Here is an 18,358-nt window from a genome sequence, read left to right on the forward strand (position 1 = left end):
GCTTAGGATAAAGACCAAATGCTCAACCTGGTCTCTTAGGACCTATCTGGCTGACCCCTGCTATACTCTGAACCTCAACTCAACCTCATTCCCTGGACCTTATTAATTATGCTTCTGTCACATAGGCTTATTCGATTCCTGTAATAAGTTAAACTTGTTCCTGCCTCCCGGCCTTTGCATATGTGTTAGCTTGTGCTTGGATAACTCTTCTCCCAATTCCTTCTCACCTGGTCAACTCACACTCATCCTTCACGTTATAGGTTTAGTCACCACCTCCTCTTCATGTATCACTTTTTCTCCCCTGGAACTAGGTCAGGTTGAACTTTTGTTATTTATGTGGGTGACTATTTGATTAACTCTCTTTCCCATAAGATTTATAAACTCCAGAGACAGTATTTTTTATCTTTTACTCACCATTGTAATCCCAGCTCCTAACACTATGCCTGGCAGTTGAGACATGAAAAAATCTTTGTGGACCAAATAAGCAAATAGGTAAATGGTGACTTCTGTTACCTGCCAGGAGAGGAGCATGGTATACAAAGGAAGTTGTAGACTTAAGAGCCCTGGGTTCAAATCCTAACTCTGCCAACTTGTTAGCCAGGTGATCTTGGGCAAGTTGATTTACCTAAGCTTCAGTCTTCTCATCAGTAAAATGGGCATAACCACATTTACATGGGGCTGTGAAGAGTAATGCCCAATGGGCACCCAGTAGGTTCTCAACAAACATACACATCATCATCATCATTGTTATCGTTAGTATCCTATTTGGGGACAATGGGGTAGAAAGTACTCTGGTGAGGTCACAGGGCTCCTCAGGAGGAAGTGACAGATGACACCCAAAAGGAAACAGATAGTAACATTTTTTATTAAATATTACAGTGGATCAAAAAGTACAAAATATCTCTTGCCTGCTATGTGATTGGGAAACTATTGGCACGTAATACAGTATCAAAAGCAGTAATAAGTACAATTTGGAAAACATACAAAATTGAGTGTTTATAGTTGGCTCAGCATTCTTCTGGTAGTGTTTAAACTAATGCAAAGGTTACTCAATAACCTCTCCATTGGGAAACTGTATAGTATCACTGGGCCATGTTGCTATATACAAATAATCACCTTACAGAAGAGCATAGAGGTTACAGAGCTGGAGTCACCAAAAGTATACAATATTTACAACACAGGAAGGTTTAAAAAAGTATAAACAGCCAAGAGATTATGCTGCTATTCTTCAGACATATTTCAACCATGAGGAGACAAGCAGAATATCAAATACATCAACAGCCAACACTGGAATTTAAGTGCTCAAGATACTCATTGCAATGGTGTGGGTCTCACCAGGGCAGACTTGTTCCCATTTTTCTTTAAAATTGGGACAAGAGTAAAACTAGACCAGATGGGACTTGGCTGACCACGACCAAATGTGACTTGTGGGACAACAAGTGAAGAGGAATAAACGGTTCTCTTTGAAGGCACACTACATAAAATATTTTTGTGGGATCACCTCGAAATTTCCATCAGACACACCAACACAGTGAAATACAGTACTTGAGAATTCATGCACCAGGTCAGAAAGTTGTAAAGTCAATGCTGAGTTTTAACAAACCCTTCTGTATATGCCCTGATAAACAAGTGAACTTAAGAGCTTCTAGCTAGTAAATAAATAAGTCAGTCCTGTGGCAAAGATTACAAGTTCCAATCACTTACTAGAATACTTAATTCTGAAACTTGGTTGGGCTGGGTTTTGTGGGTTTTTTTTTTTCCTTTAATGTTGAGTTGCCAAAAGTTAAGCCAGAAGTTTTTCAGAAATATTATTTAGAATCTCCAAATCTCCAGTAAATCACGGACTTAGTGCATTCTGAATTGCAACATTTCTTGGAAGCCACACTTCGTAAATAGATTCATGACTCCACTGCCAATTAGATTCCACAGTTTCCTTTACAGAACTACCAATAACAATGGTTTGATTGCACAAAGAAAGGCTTGTGCAATTCCATTCAATAATAAGGCCCCTTGAACTCAAACAATGCAAACAAAGCCCTATTTAAGACTTTTTAAAATGTAGTTCTCAGCCAATGAAGAATTCAATGGTCTTTTTGAAGGATTTCCAAGATCTCTGTTCGGAGTTTTAAAACAACACACTGCTTCTGTTGGGAATGTATACCCCCATTTCTCTTTATTTGTCCTGCTGTTTTGCCAAGGGTATGAGCTTCCTCAGACAGAAACAGTGAATCTCCTCCTCGGAAGAGATGAGAAAAACAAAAGCTGGACTATGTTAACATTGTTTGAAAATGGTGTGATCGAATTCCAACATGATGAAACCAGACTGAAATCATTGCAGTGGGGAAAACAAACGCCCCATATTCAAAATGGATAGGTGAGCTCCACCAGGGACAGATGCCCCCATTTTCTTTGAGAAACGAGCTCAGAGAAACCATGTAGGATCTAGCCCATGTCAGCTGCAGAAACACCGGCGTTTCCTCCTTCTTCCATGTCCTCTGATTCTGTGACTTATTCAGTCTAGTGCAGCTTCCTTCTGTGTGTCCTGGCCAGCATTCTGCCAGCTGGAATTGAGATTTGTTTCCGCCCTCTATCTTGTGCAATAGCAGGATAATCTGCATTCACACATTTATAATCTAAATTCTACTAGTCTATCTATGGTTCTATTAAATATATATATATATATATATATTATTCCACAGGAAGGTAAATAATTAATTGAAGCAAATGGAACTCTTAACACTAGATCTCTACATTCTCTTGTTTCCACCTTTGGATATTAAGTATGCTACACTGAATATTTGGCTTCGTATCATAGAGACATTTCAGTACAAATGCATGGCATGCATGGCTTGGTTTAAGAGCCACGGTTTCATTGTTTACCAGTTTTGATCATTTTGCAGTCAGGCTACCTATTTAGAAGTTGAAAATGGTTATCCATTTTCATAGAATTAAATATCTCACAGGTAAAAGACTTGGTTAACTATGGTCCTAATGTCTACCGGTAGTGGTGGGGGCAGGGGAGGGTTGACTGGGGAGTTCATCAAAGCAGTCTTATTGGCAGGGATGGGACCTGGAAGGAAAATCCACTCTCTGTGTCGATCGACTTTTAACACACTTAGAAAATGCATCCACCTTGATGTTACATCTCGGCAGCAAACGAATGAAGTGGCAAGAATGACAGTATACATTCTCTGCATCTTTCGACTGCTTCAACAGCTTGACCATTTCTTCCCAACAGTAAAAGAAATTGTTAAGTGGGCCGTATTGCCAGGTGGTTAAAAACATGACACAAATCACCCTATGGGTGTGCATACACACAGAAGTCATGCCCCATAAACCCAAAGAGGATGGCTTTCTTTTGAACTGGGTAATCAGTTTGCCGGCCACCTCCAAAGATGTGGCCTGTGAGGTTCTTCCTGGGAATAGCGAGAAACCAACTCGATGAAGGCAATGTGACTACCTGTTACTCGAAAGACCACGGCCCTGGGCAGGTATCTGGTGCCTGGGCCTCCCGCTGTGCACTTTCTCCTGGATAGTCAAGCTCTATATCTTCTTCCCAACCCCCCTTCCCAGACTGTTTAAAGGGATCAGTGCCAACACAAATGTAAATCATTTTGGCTTCTATTCTAATTTCTGAAATTCCTAAAATATGTGTGCAGCCCACAGATATGTCCTCTAGACTCTGCTGTTATTCAGCAGCTCGCTGACAGTGAGGTTTTTGTTTTTATGATTCCTCTGGTATGCAGGACAGTTTCACAGCCTAGATAAGGTAAGTACAATGCTCGATATTTTCACATAACCCAACACTTCAAAGCAAAGCATTTGGCCGGGTAAGCAGTGTATAAGCTCTTTCAACTATGCCATTTATGAGGGAAAAAATCCTTAAGTTGCAGATTTGCAAAGGAACGTTCTTTGCACCATTGTGTGCTCAACTGTTTCTTTGATCATTTGTTCCACTAGAATCAGTTGCTTCAATTTGTAAACAATAACATTACCACCCAAAGCTGCTCAAAATGATAAGATGTGGAAAAATTACAAACACACATCAACAACTAAGGACAGTCAGCCTTTAAAACAAAACAAAACAAAATAAAACAGAAACAAGACCTGCAAACAAAAGCGATACTGTTTAATTAAAAAAAAAAAAAAGGGACAAGAAGGAACTGGGAGAAAATAGGACTACCTGTATATAAATTAGGTGAGCAAACAGTGATACGGGTAGTTTTAAGAAGCAAATATATACAGTCAGTTTAACAGTGTTTACTTCTCTGGATTGTTTAATAGTGTCAAAATGAAAGATCTATTGAAGTTTCACTATACATTGCATTGATTGAACCTTGGAGAGTTTTATGAAGAGAGGGGCATCCCTTGGCATATTTGCCAGTCTTCCTTGCCCCTTCCTCTGAAATATCTGCCCTTTTTTGCCCAGATTGTTTCCTGACCATCAGAACTCAGACGGGGTCCTCTAAGTTCTTCCTGGATACACATGAATCCCCTTCACAAGATCCCCGTGCAAAGTGGACCATCTGAGGTGCGAGGGCATCTGTGTTGGCAGGGGCTCAAGACTGACCAGCCAGGGCTAGAGTCATCCCGGAAATATCAGGTATGTTCACCTCCCCTCTGGGCCCCTTTTGGCCGGGACTGATCTCACCCCGGATTAGAAGAATACTGACTTCTAATTCTACAAGCCGTCACCCCGAGGCTAAGGAGTGAAGCTCTGTTATCCACGCCATTTGGGATGCTGGGCAGAGCCAGGCTTACAGTTTCGTACTGGGGTGTACGGACGACAGCTGAGAAGATGGGAAGGCGGCTTGAGGATTTAGAGCAGCTAAAGGGTAAATGCTGTTGTGCAAAAGGTCCCCGTACGAACTTCCTACAGGTGTGGCTGCAGCCAAGTGTCTGTATAGCTGCTGAGAATTTGTTGGCGACGTAAAAATTCCTCTTTGCATCACAAGTGAGTGGAAAGCCAGGGGCTGCATGAGCGGGGAAAGCACAGTCTGGTTTTTCAAGTACTGCAGAGAATGAGAATACCCAGCCGGGAGCCTGGAGTTGAGGCCCGAGTTACACAGGCTTCCAGAATACAAACCTGGGAAGATGGGGGAGGAGAGGGGCAGCTTGTGGCTTTCGGAGGCGCCCCCGGCGTGCCCACCGTGCGTGGCCTTGCTGCCTTCGCTCTCCTGCTCTGAGGCCTTCTCCTTCCCAGAGACCTCCTTGGAGGGGTCCAGAGGAGACACGGCCCGGGCCTTTTTCCCGGCGATCACAAGGTCCAAATCCTCCAGGCTGCGCTTTATGGGACGCGCCGCACCAATGTTCTGGGGGCTCATTTTCCGGTGCAGGATGGGGTGGACCATGCCTTCCATCTTCCTGAAATTCTCCAGTCTCACGGGGTGAGGCTTTCCCGATCTGGAAAGCGATTCAGGGTATTTTTTAGGGGCCGACATGGTCATGGGCGATACCCGACAGGCCTTGGGGTGACAGTCTCGACTCTGGCTGTTTATGACCTGGAACTGGGAGGCGCCCTTGCTCTCCTGAGGCCCGGGCGCCGCGTGGGCCAGGCCCAGGGCCTTGCCTGTGGGTTTGTGGGGGTTCTTGGGAAGGCTCAGGTCGGTTGGCTGCTCGTCTGTGAGGGCTTCCGCCGCAGCCGACTTTTTGTCTTGCAGATGTAGAGACGCCAGGTAATTCACGTGGAGCTTCTCTTGGTGCTTGTGGGAGGGAAAAGCACTGTTTTCCGACTCCCCGTACATGTCCCTGCAAGGGTACTTGCATGTCTGTTCGTTATGCAGGTGGCGCTCAGTGTGCCTGTAGAGGCTGTGGAGATGAGGCGACGAGTAGAAATCGGCCAGGCAGCTGGGCATGTGGGAGTGGGGAGGAGCCCTCCTCTCCAGCAGCTTCTCCTTGCCGTCCTGAGCATCTTGCTTGAGGGCATAGGAGTCGGCAAGGGGGCTAAGGTGATGCTTGGAGAAGCCGCAGCGGTGGGGCTCCGATCGACCCAGCTTGTCGTGCTTCCAAATGTCATTGATGCCCTTTCTCTCCTCTGAGGGCTTGCTTCTGAAACTCTGGACGTGCTGAATCACCGACGGCCGGCTGACTGCCACGTGGTCAGTGCTTTGGCCGTGGTGGGCCTGGGACAAACCCGAACAGCGGTCGTCCCTCACAATCAGTTTCTTTCTGCTGATCAAAGGGGGTGGGGAGCCATAGGGGTAGCTGCTGGAGAGGCCGGCCCCGCTCACTTGGGACAAAAGTTTTTTCTTGGCCAGCGGGGACATGATGCCTGGGTTGCCCCTTGAGTAGAGCAGGGGCGTGTAATTAAGTCCATGGTTCTCATTCATGGGCCCAGTCAAGTCTTTGTCTTTGAACATGTCAAATGACTGGACCACAAGGACCTTCGGGGTCTGCTTGAGTGCACTGTGGATGTCGTCACTGCCCAGCTGGTCCACCTTCACGGTGCAGTTGGCGATGTAATCCGCCATTGCGGGGAGTTTGTCATCCTCCATTTCACTCTGGTTTGCCAGTGGTGGCTGCGTGGTGGGGAAGCCGGGGAAGGACGCTTCTTGGAGTTCATTTTCAGGGCTCTCTGTAAAACAGCAGGACTTGGGTTCTTGTTTTGAGTCCAGGAGAGCCCGGGGAGAGGTGCGCGACTGTTTGCCAGCCCCGGGGATCGGGGCTGGATCCCTTTCGGGGGCCAGAGGGGCACTCGCGAGCGGAGGGGCAGGCCCCTCCTCTCCTGCCTCCTCGTTGCTGGTACCTTGATCTGTGTCGTCGTCCTTTTCTGGGTCTGCTCGGGACACCGGGGGCCTTGCTGCAAAATCCTGGTACCCTTCCACTTTTTTCTTTGTGTCTGCTACTGGGAGAGGCTCAGCGATGCTTTTCTGGTGTAAAGTCTCTTGTTCCTTCTCTTGCTCTGACGAAACCTGATAAAATATTGCAAAAGATAGTCAGAAGGAAGCCAAATGCGTTGACACTTTATGCTATGAAATAACATATTACACACAGCCGTTTTTTGAAAGCAGCCTTTTCAGTCAGCTCATGGAGTCTCTGTGAAGCTTTATTACTCCCCAATCATGGCTCTAAACAAAGAAATATAAATTACAGAAACATTAGGGGAAACATGCATATTCACTCCAGTCCCTTATGAGATACCTATCAAAATGGCAAAGTAGTACGTACTGCCAGTATACAGTCATATCACTCCTTGATTCTAATATATAGTTTAATTCTGAGGTTGTTTTCTTGTCAAATCAGTCAATTATCCAAATGGGTTTTAAATTACATGTTGCAGTTTATGACACTTCGGAGAAGGATTTTTTTAGAATCTCTCTTTCAAAAATCCAACCCCGTCTCAACAACAAACTTACTAAAACCCCTTATTTTTTCTTCGAGAGCAAATCCCGTCCTAACGTGTTCAGTATGATGCGTTACATTAGCGATGCTTAAGTGTTAATAATTTCTACCCAGTGCCATATGACATGCAGATAAAGCTAAAATATTGAAAAATTATGCAGATGCTGTGTCAGCCTGTCTACCTGAGGGGCAGAAGGACTCCAGGTCCTTCTAGGCTGCAGCAAACTACATTTCCATTAAAGCTGAAAATGAAATTGTCAAAATTCAAGCAGTGAGTGCCACAACACATACAGCTTTTCTGTTCACTGAAATAAGCTGTAGTCGATGAGATGGATGGTCTTTATGTGTCCCCACTGACAGAAGTTGTGGGCACAGTTCGACTCATTCATTGCATGACGTAGCTGTGCAGACTTTGGCCTTAGAAGGTCATCTTAACTTTCCATCTGTGACCCAGGGGGACTGGCAAGTTCTTTCAAAACTTCTGTCATTCTGCCCTGATGTGTCTTGGTGGAGAACAGTCACAAAACGGTGATATTGAGATGGTCTTCCCCCACCTCCCCGCAAACGCATCCCTTGAATATTTATCTTCTTTGTTAAGGAAAGAAGTGTCTACCACTTTAGCATCTTTGGGCAAGACTGAGGATGCTGGTGTAGGGATGCGTAGGAACAAAAGTTTTAAGGAGCCACACCCATTTCATAGATATTTCTCCTTAAACCCACTTCAAGATAGCCCTCTGTTCTAGGAATACTTATCATCATTCTTTGTTTTTGTACTAATAGCTGCCTTTTCCAGTACAAATATCATTACTTGTTCTACACTAACAGTCATCATCGGTCTCGTGAGCTTATACATTACATGAAAATATAGAAAAATGACTACGGCTAGGGAAAAAGGCATATTGCATTTAAGTGTTAGTTTCTGATGGCGCTGTGGGGGAGTCTCAGCCCCACTGATGTCTCTATGACCTAGGCCTTCAGGTACATGGAGTTCTAGGTTTTTGGTTGTAAACAGGTTTAGGAGGTCATTGAAAGCTAGGCAGGAAAAAAAAAAGTAAAGGAGCCTTTTCGTAGGATGGCATTTTATGATTTGCCTTAGTATATTAAATGGTACCTTCCCACCACACAGCTTATAATCTGATTACTTGAAGACAGTGGGTTTGACTAGAAGGGCTTTTTAAGCCCTCCTATCTCCAAATTAAAAACAATGACAATAATAACAACAACAATAAAATTCAACCCCCAAACACACAGTGAGGAGAAATATACTTGCTATGTATAGAAATAGCAATACAAAATATACTATACATAGCAAGTATACACAGCAATATACTTGCTGTGTATACTTGCTATGTATAGTGTATTTCTATAGAGAGAGAGAGAAATATACTTGTTATATACATATAACATGGGTCTGTGTAGGAGGCGGGGAGCGATTCTGATCTTTGGGTCAACCTTGGAGAGAGGGTGTTGGATTCCAGGTAGTTTAGATAACATGATCATAATGACCTCGGTCCCTTAGATACTTGCAGTCCCTGAAGGGAACCTGTGGGGGCCTATAGGAAACAGGGAGCCTTAAGGCTTTCAGGATTTCTGTGGACTGCAGGGCACCGGGCTCTACTCCTGACAGACAGCGGTCCGCCTCCCAAGCTGACGGGCTCAGGGCAATGGCCTGAGGATTCCTCCCCCAACTCACAAAGCAGCCCTTTCAATTCTCACGCCCAGAGTGCAGCCATTCAAAGGCCAGCTGGCCTCTTGGTCCTCAGTTTGTCCCCTGGTGCTTTGGCAATGCTGTACATATGGTATCTAATAGAACTCACTGCTCCCAGGCCCTATGATAAATCACCAGACCAACAGGATAAAGGGAGAATGGAATGTAAGCCTTAACTTGGAATTTCCTTGCTTTTGGCCATTTATGTTGCAAGCTTGCAGATGTTTAGAAATCTCTGCACCATCCCCCCCTTTTAATTATTAGAGCTTAAAATAATTATGAAACAAAAATTAAAGCAAATTTCTCTTCTTGGTACTAATATTATCTTCTTACACAGGAGTCAGTTGGGTAAGTTAATTTCTAGTTAGGAGGCTGGTGTGTGTGTTTTAAGCTGGTGTTTAATTAGAGAGTCTCTCATGTGTTCATTATAAACCTGATTTTTAGGGGGTGTTTAATATCAGCACCAAAGTTCCCTCTGGGGTTGAATCTTAGAACGTGCTGTCTTCAAATGTGGCTGCTAAGTTGTTTTTGGTTTGGTTTGGGTTTTTTTTTAATGGGCGGCAGAGATTTTTTATTATTCATCTTGAAACAGAGCCCAGCTCATCCCCCATGACTGTCTGGACGATGACAGTAACGGCTTCTACCAGAGAGCTGTTGGGGGCTGTGGGTAGCTGGGGCCTGTTTTAAAAGGTTCAGAAACTACCTGTTAACAAGACAGATAATCATGGCTTCAGAGGAACCATTTCAAAATTCCCCTATAAATAATACGTACTTAAGATGTTTCTAAATTGGGCTTAACCCAAGTCTGGTACACAGAGGTCAATTAATGGAGGCAAACAAGTCTCTGAAGTTTTTAGGACAGTCCTGCAGAGACACAGCAGATCCCACAATGCGTGCTTTAAAGTCACACCAACTCCTCAGACAGGCTGGCTGTGAAATGGCAGAGAAGCCACATCTTTCGCATGGGAGTCCCTTGGCTTTCAGAGCTGAAGCTCTGGCTCCTTCTATCTCAAAGTCGGGTCTGCTCTCAGTTTTCTACAGTGTTTGCTTCCTTCTAGATCCTACTCTTGGCCTATCCCATCAATCCATGTGCTGCCCCGAAAGGCCCACTCCTCAGGGAATGGTGACGTTTAGGTGATTAGATTGCTTAGCCTGGTGGTGTCTCTGGCAGGGATGCAGCTACGGATGCAGGGCTCCAGAAGACCCCGAGGCAGGACCGACCTCACAGAGGTGTTTCTGTGGAGGAGCCCGACTCACCTCTGATGCATCCTGGGGCTTCGGGGCATTCTCTTTTTCTTTCTTGCTCTTAGAGATTTCGTGTTTGATGCGTTTGCCTCCTGATACTTTTGTTTTATTCTCGTTTTCCTGTGAATTGTTCTCCTGTTTTCGAGGTTTGATTGGAGGCAGGGGCTTATCTTCCTCTCCTTTAATAAACCTTTCATACGGCAGGATTAATCTACAAGGGTATCAGAAGAGAGGATCGGTCAGGGCAGGCAGTTCCAGTAGTGTCGATGCTATGGGGGTTTACTTTCTTGTCTCCCCGGTCAAAACCAGCACCTGGTAGCTTACATCCTGCTTTCTTTGCAAGACCTCTTTCTTGTTGTGCGAAGCTGTACACCGAGGATACCAATGGACACATCCAAAGTCACATCATTATCACTGCCCCTGGGACCTGGCTAAATGCTGATAACCACATCACAATAATAGCAACTATAATGCTAGCTGCCATTCATTTATCATTCTGCCAGCAGCTGTTTATTGAGCACTAACTATGTGTCAGGCAGTGTTCTAGGCACCAAGGTACAGCAGCGAGCAAGATATTCAAGGCCCCTGAGGCTTACGTTCCAGTAAAGTACTAGTATGTGCCAGGTGATGCCCTAGGTACATTATATAGGTTATTTCACGTCATGTCCACAACATCCCTGTGGAGTATTTACTATTATTGTTGTTGTTATTATTATTCCCTTTTCAACAGATGAGGCAACTGAGGCCCAAAAAGGCTAAATAATTTGCCTGAGTCACCCCATTTGTTAGATGTGGAATTTGAACCTAGTTCTGCCTGTCTCCCAAGTTTGCATTCATTCATGTCAAAATACAGACCAGACACTTAAGATAAAGAGGTTACGGGAGGGGAGCGCAGCACAGCGGGAGACGGCTGTCTTACCCAGAGCTCTTAGGGGGGGCAGGTGCCTCCCACAGGAGAAGCTCTGTTTTGGGGTGCCAAGTTAAAGAGGGCCCCAGAGAGAAGGCAGGCAGACAGAACGTTCAAGCCACAAAAATCAGAGGGCTGAAAAATTCAAGCATTTTAATTATATAACTTTTTAAACAAAGTACATAAAATTGCTCTAAAAAGAGAAACATCAAACAGCTCTTGTTTTAATCTGTTTTCCCTTTGCGATGTAGCGCTTGATCTGAAAGGGAAAAATAGCTGATGTAATTAAACGGGATGGATTGCATTACAATCTCAGTTTCAACTTCAGTGATTAAAGTTTTTATAATGCATTTGGTATGATTAATGACTCACTGTGGGATTAATACAAGACTCGGCCTTAAAAATATGAACTTTAATACAGCAAACATAATTTGTTTTAAATAAGACAAGTTGACTCAATGAAGAAAATGTACTTGGCTTATAAACAACATAAATCTGTTCAAATATTGGGAACCGTAATTATTTTTAAACTAAGACTCCCAGGCAAAAACTTCTTTGGCTTGGATATTCGTTAGCTATCCTAAAACTGGTTTCTAACTATGCAGTCTGGATCACAGCTACTTAAACGTACACAACTGTTCGGGTTTCTGAGTACAGACGTGGGGACATTTGCGATCGTGATATTTCACTCTTTAATAAAATACCAAGTAAATTATGGGAAAGTCAAATCTCAGTGTATAGCAATTAGAAACAAAAGTCATCACTGAGCATGCTCAGGCAAGGTATGTGCAAGAAGGCGTGAATAATAGTTTCGAGCCCTGCGTCTGGCAGCGGGCCAGCCATGAAGATCAACACAGCCCATGGGGAATAGTTATCTTCAGATCCCATTACAAACTGAGTTTAAACATGTTACAGCTGCTAAAACTGGAAACTGTTCTCTCTGTGTAGACTTACTAAAATAATATATGGCTGCCAAATACCTGCTTCCCACTGTAATATTACAGTTAATGTTTATATAATAAAAAGCATAACTAAGCAGAAGAGAGAAAAAAAGCAATCTTGTTCATACTTGAATGTATTCCGTCTCATCTGTAAAGTCCCCAACATTCCCCCCAGTTGCTTTTATCTGCATGGTTCTGCCAAGGACTTTATCCCCTTCAGCAGTGGCAGGTTGGGGATTTTTGTCCGGGAGCAAAATGCATTGAATATTTTAAATTAGGAAAAATATGTTAAATTGACTTTAATGAAAACATATTTTTATTGTTAGGACAGATAGGTTTGTTTTACTGTTGTTTGGTTGCCATGGGAACCCAAGGAGCACTGAAGTCTGGGGATTCCAATGGTTATTGTTTGTTGGTACCACCCTCCCCCCAAACTCCACTCTCTAATTGAGATGGTGGCACCATGAGGGAGGGACTCCCTTCACTAAGGATGACAGCATCACCTCTGAGTGTGGGGAAGCGGGTGAGAGGAAGCAGAGAACTGGCTGGGAGAGACACCCAAGGTGAGGACCCCTCACCTCAGGTCCGGGGAGTCCTGGGCCAACCCAGCTTTCTAGATGGGTGCTAAGGAGACTTTAATTTCCTCGCACAATTTTGCAAGTTCAAGAAGCAGGGCAACACTTCTATTTCATTTCTTTTTTCTTTTTTCCTTTTCCTTCATTTTTTTTTTTTTTTTTTTCCTTCCCTTCACTCAGCCTAGCAGCTGGCTGGCTGACAGCAGTAAAAAATACATTTCACTTTGCTGGTCAAAGGCCTAAAGCCAGAAGCAGGAAATCTGGAATTAAATGTTTCTTGTATCTGGAAAGAGGCATGACTAAGGTAAAACTGAATCCAAACACAAACCCTGCTTGTTCAAGGCTTCCAGAGGGAGAGTGTGTGTGTGTGTGTGTGAGAGTGTGTGTGTGTGTGTGTGTGTGTGTAAAGGTCAAGTGAGTGTTTTTTTTCCCTTCTAAATCACTGAAAGATAATTATAGTGGCTCAGGGAATAAAGGCTCCCGAAATAAAACAAGAAAGGCAGCAGCTAAAAGGAAACAAGTAGAAATATGACCAGCTAAGCCCTAAAGAGCAGAGCTCTTCTCACCCGGCACACAAACAATCGCTGTTCATATAGTGATTTCCGTTTGGTACGATTTTCACTGAATGTTTTTTCAGTTATCCTGTCATGGTACAACACAATTACCCCACAGGATATGATCTTATCATCTGATTATTAGAAGTTTTTACACAGTACAGAGGACGAAAGCTATTATAGGTTTCTGAACATTTAAACGTTTAACGTACATGCGATACCATTGAAAACAGGTTAGCCAACATAAGGTCAACATTGCCCAATGCAGCAAGCGTTGTATAAAGAATTTAGTATAATGCAACATGACTGCACCTTACAACAAAGATTTAATCAGCCTCTAAACTGTGCAGATAAAAGCAAAAATGCACCCCAGCCCCTAAGAACTCATTACACAGGAGAAATATTTTCAATGGGCTGCAACTCTAAGAATGTGGTTTGGGTTTCTGGTGGATGGAAGTAATAGGGAAGAGAAGCAATATATTCATTAGAAAATCCAGAGAAATTCCCCCTCCCACCCCCCCAATCTAATGTAGTCCGAGGATTGAAAGCTAGGCAGATAAATGGGCCTTTACTATTATCGAGATTTCAGATTAGCAAAATGCTTATTTACGATGCCATTAATGGATCTGAAATAGGTACGCCATCGTGTATTAAAAAAATAACATCTTTCCATAGGCATAAGAATTGTAGCAGCATGAGATTTTATTTTTCCCTAGGAATAATACAAGAATAACATTTTCCACCCCAAAGCAGAAACAGTAGGGGAGCCTTTTTCTATCACAGAGATTCTTACTAAATTCAGTCACTGTGAAAAGCAAGATTTTTTTCTCCTTCTTCTTTTTTTTTTTCCTTAAATAAAGACAACTTAAAACCAACCCAAGTTAAAATGAACAAATCAGTGGCATTATAACCTTGATTTATCAGCGTCTGAGCCACTAAATTATCATCATACAAGAAACTGCTGGTTTGAAAAGATTTCTGCTTTGTTAAATCTCAAGTTAAATAATGGTGCTCAGTATACTAGGTTTTTAGATCTGCCTCATCTGATATTATGAAAAATTCAATACATTTCTCTTCAGCAGAAGTCAAGGGTCAGCAAATCTATTACTGTAATGTAAGTAATCTGGCAACCTGCCAACTCTCTCTCCCTTTTATTATTTTTTTAAACACGAAGGCAGATAATTTTATATTTACAAATTCTGAAATCCTCCAGGGCCCGGCCTCTCTTTCTCAACAAAAAGCAGCAGCCTCACATTCAAGAAATGAATATTGCACATGTCCTCATCATTTGCATTTCATACAAAAGAAGAAAAGACCCTTCATCTTTATTAGGCAACATTCCCCTCCCCTCCCCATAGACAGAGGAAAAATAATGTCAAATCTCATCAGAACGAGTAACCACTAATGTCTCCCGTATTGACTAATGCTTTCATGGAATGACTGACTTTGGGGGCCAAAACATTTAGCAAACAGTGCTTAAGACGAGAAATGAGAATCCATGTATTTATAGAGCTCTGAAAAATGATATTATAAGAATGTCTAGGACTGATTCAGTCTGAAGAGTTAGAAGAAGTGGCAAATCTTTTTTTTTTTAATTAATTAATTAATTAATTTGTCTTTGGCCGTGTTGGGTCTTTGTTGCTGGGCGCGGGCTTTCTCTAGTTGCAGCGAGCAGGGGCTACTACTCGTTGCGGTACACGGTCTTATCATTGCGGTGGCTTCTCTTGTTGCAGAGCACTGGCCCTAGGCGGGCGGGCTTCATTAGTTGTGGCACGGGGGCTCAGTAGTTGTGGCATGCAGGCTCTAGAGCACAGCCTCAGTAGTTGTGGCGCACGGGCCTAGCTGCTCCACGGCATAGTGGCACATCTTTAGGGTTGTATTTGAACCTCAAACTTACCCTAGTTACTTCATAGGCACTTTGATGCTATCAAACCAGTGAACAATTCCAGGCCCAGATTTCTACTGGTGCCTTTGGAGCAGAATGTTTTAGGGGCAGAGGGGATAAAGTTGGCGTGCATATCAGGGCAAAAATGCTACTACTGTTCTTTTAACTATTAGGTTTTATCGTGGCATTAGAAAAGAAATGACATATTGGTTCCACTGGGGCTTCAGACCTGATCTGATCCCAAATGGAGTTATTTATACCTCCAAGTTGATTCCAGGGTCGATAAATTCTAAGGTTTGGCCAGACATTTCCCTTCTCAGCCAGAAACTGAAAATATATAACTTCGCTGTGAAGTGCGGGGACGCACTCTTTCACCAAATATGGAGCCAACGGAAGGTATGTTTTTCTTTTGTGAAGATGAAGTACACACACTTGTTAAGGTTCCAAGAAACATGGAAGGTTCTAATCTCACATACTGTTCACCTCCAGCTCAAGGTACCAGACCATTACTCTAAAAATGTCTAAAGAGCATGTGTTGGCGGGGGGGGGGGGGGGGGGGGATACGTACCGAAACAAAAGCCAAATACACAAATGTGCTGCTCTGTCAACGTGCGGAGCAGCGGGAATGTTTCCTCAGTGGGCACAACGCTGGTTGAGTATAACGGCCATTATGCCGCTTTGTTCCTATTCTTTTAAAAGCCAAACTCCATCTAAGAAAAAATGTGGGCTCCAGATGAAGATCTCCACTGGCTTATGGTATAAGTTTCAGTGGAGCAGAAAAAAGATCAGTCACAAAGAGAGCTGAGAAAGAGGACTTGAGTGTCAGTTTCTGACAGACGAAGATGTGAACTCAAAGCTTTGAGCACCGAACCACGGAGGGAGATGCCATGCTGACATGTAGACCACGGAGCATAAGCCAGCGGCAGGACCCACCTGAGCCAAGAAGACGGTGGGAGAATGCAACATGGGTTCTGTGTGAAAGACTTAGCTTGCCCATGAGCTACCAACGGTAAACGGTACAGAGCTCTTTAAAAAGGAAGTCGGCATAAAGAGCACCATTTCTATTCTACTCTAAGATACCTAAAAGGCACGTGGCCCATTATCATCAACGACCATGATCAATGGCCACTCGTCTTCAGAAAACCTCTGCCTTGGGAAAATCATCAGCTCACTAGGGGCTTCATTACCTACTCAAGGGCAAGCAGAAGATGAACAAGAAAACCTTTTGAAGGCACTAATTTTCTCCCTCTGCCCCAGTTGTGGGAGAGTTGTTTCTGAGGCCCATTGATGACCCTTGGCCTTCCCGCAGTCGTGGAGTAACTGTGACCCTAACTAAGCAAAGAGAGGAAAGAAAGGTGCTGGGATCCCTGGCTCGATGGACGGTGGCTTGACTCCCATGAAGGAGGGTCAGCGTGAGAGACGCAGCTCCAGGATGACAGGCCCCTGAACTGAATACATGGGCTGTGGGAGCCAGGGTTAGAGGGGGGGGTGGGGGGGTGGAGAGAAACTTCTGGGTGTTCTTCTGGATCTCTTTCAAGGGCAGATGAACATCCTTTCAAGAATAATAGACAGATACAACTACAGTGTTTTCAACGTGACGTGCACCCCCAACATGAAGGGTCCATATGTAGAAGCACAAACAACTGTCGCATTCAAGTCCCACGTGAGACACCACACATCCCAGAGCTTCTGAAATGTTCAGCAGTTCCCCCAAAATGTATCACTTTGATCAAACTCTGTAATAACTTGCACAAAACCAAAATGTTCCAAGAGGTTTTCAGTGGAAGAGTTAAGGATATATTTTAATGGTAAACAATTACATTCTTCTGTCATCTGATACTTTTTTTTTCCTTTCTTTTTTGGAAACATGCTTTCTGAATTTTCAATAGTTCCTTTGTGAAGGCATCTGTTACTCACATAATTGAAAAGATGTTTGTGCAGTGGCATGCTTGAGAATACAGTTATTTAATCTTAATGATAAAGCCCTGAGGACAGAAAATCATAAGTAGAAACCTCTTGTTATTTATCAAGAAGAAAAAGGGCTAAGACACCTCATCTATTCTCAAATTTAAATTCAGGCTGGATGAAAACTATCAATAAAACATGGAACCTGCAAAGTTTCTTAAATACTATAGCAAGGTTCAAAGGGGGTTGGGTAGGGGGAGTGGGAAGAAAACAAAAATGAGACAATAAGGGAGCTCGACAAAGAAGAAACTGCTGTTTGGCAAGCCTTTTTTGGGTCAAACAAAGAACTTGCTGTAGTTTACAGCATGACATACACACTTGATTAGTTTGTGCCTGAGGGTGTTTTTACACTCAACAGTGTAAACTCCAACTTCTATTAATTACAACTTGCATTTAGAGGCAAATTTAAGAATTTTTAAATAGAGGTTTTTCAAAGGCTGTTGTTTATTTTTTTTTAAACAGAAACCAGTTTTTCTACTCCAGGGCCTGGCTGGGGTTCTGTTTTCCTTTTTAAAAGTTTCTTGAAAAATCCAGGCATTGGAAAGTTATGAGAGCATTTTAGGCATGCTGAGTGATACGGAGGGAGGCTCTCGCTTATGAAATTACCTGACTGTCCTTTGGGGAGACATCCTCTACAGATGAGAAGCTGCTCCGGGCATAGGGTGCTTACATCCACCCAATTCAGGTGCCTTATAAGAACGAGCCTGATGGGGTATCCCTGGAAGAGCAGCAGCAGTACCTTATTGAGTCTGCCTAAATCTCAACACTTTGTGTTAGATTTTGGGGGTTGCTGGTTGCTGATGAGGGCCAGGTGGCCTTCTGTGGGTGTGGGGAAAAGGGAGATGAGAGCGCCTGGGTGGCGGTATTACAGAAGCGTTACCAACAGAGCGCCCGTTGGCCAGAGTCCCCATTACCAAGACAGTGTTTACAAAGGAGATGCAAGTCCATAGATTGGTCGAGCCCACCATGGGTGAGGATGGGGTACGGTCTACCCACTGGACCTCAAGGCAAGAGACTGAACAGACACTGAGAGGATAAACTATAATACCTGCCTTTGGTGTATCCAATTTGGAAATTCAGCCTTAGACCCCTCCTGACTGCCCCTTCTACCAACTCATTCCCTACCTCTTGGTACACATTTCCTAGAGAAAGCTGTCCTTTTGGTTTGGATTTAATTTAATTCATTCAACCCCTAATTCTTGAGTCCCTGGTATGTTCACGACGCAGTACTGGGTGC

At 43.6% G+C, this 18,358-nt stretch overlaps 1 protein-coding gene across 7 annotated transcripts in view; it reads right to left on the minus strand.

Moving 5' to 3' along the window:
* Window positions 1–1,739: 1,739 nt before the first annotated feature.
* The window catches only part of ARID5B (AT-rich interaction domain 5B), a 188,937-nt gene continuing 172,318 nt past the window's right edge, over window positions 1,740–18,358 (minus strand). For 6 of the 7 annotated variants that reach the window (XM_060286172.2, XM_030848202.3, XM_060286173.1 and 3 more), the window contains 2 exons: window positions 10,307–10,505; window positions 1,740–6,911 (listed from right to left, as the gene is read on the minus strand). In XM_060286172.2, coding sequence (XP_060142155.1) covers window positions 4,758–6,911; window positions 10,307–10,505 — 2,353 coding nt within the window. In that variant the 3' untranslated portion in view covers window positions 1,740–4,757. The remainder of the gene's footprint in view (window positions 6,912–10,306; window positions 10,506–18,358) is intronic. The other variant, XM_030848203.3, reaches the window with a different exon arrangement.

The sequence above is a fragment of the Globicephala melas genome, chromosome 16, assembly GCF_963455315.2.
Source record: "Globicephala melas chromosome 16, mGloMel1.2, whole genome shotgun sequence".
In the NCBI taxonomy this organism is placed as follows: Eukaryota; Metazoa; Chordata; class Mammalia; order Artiodactyla; family Delphinidae; genus Globicephala; species Globicephala melas.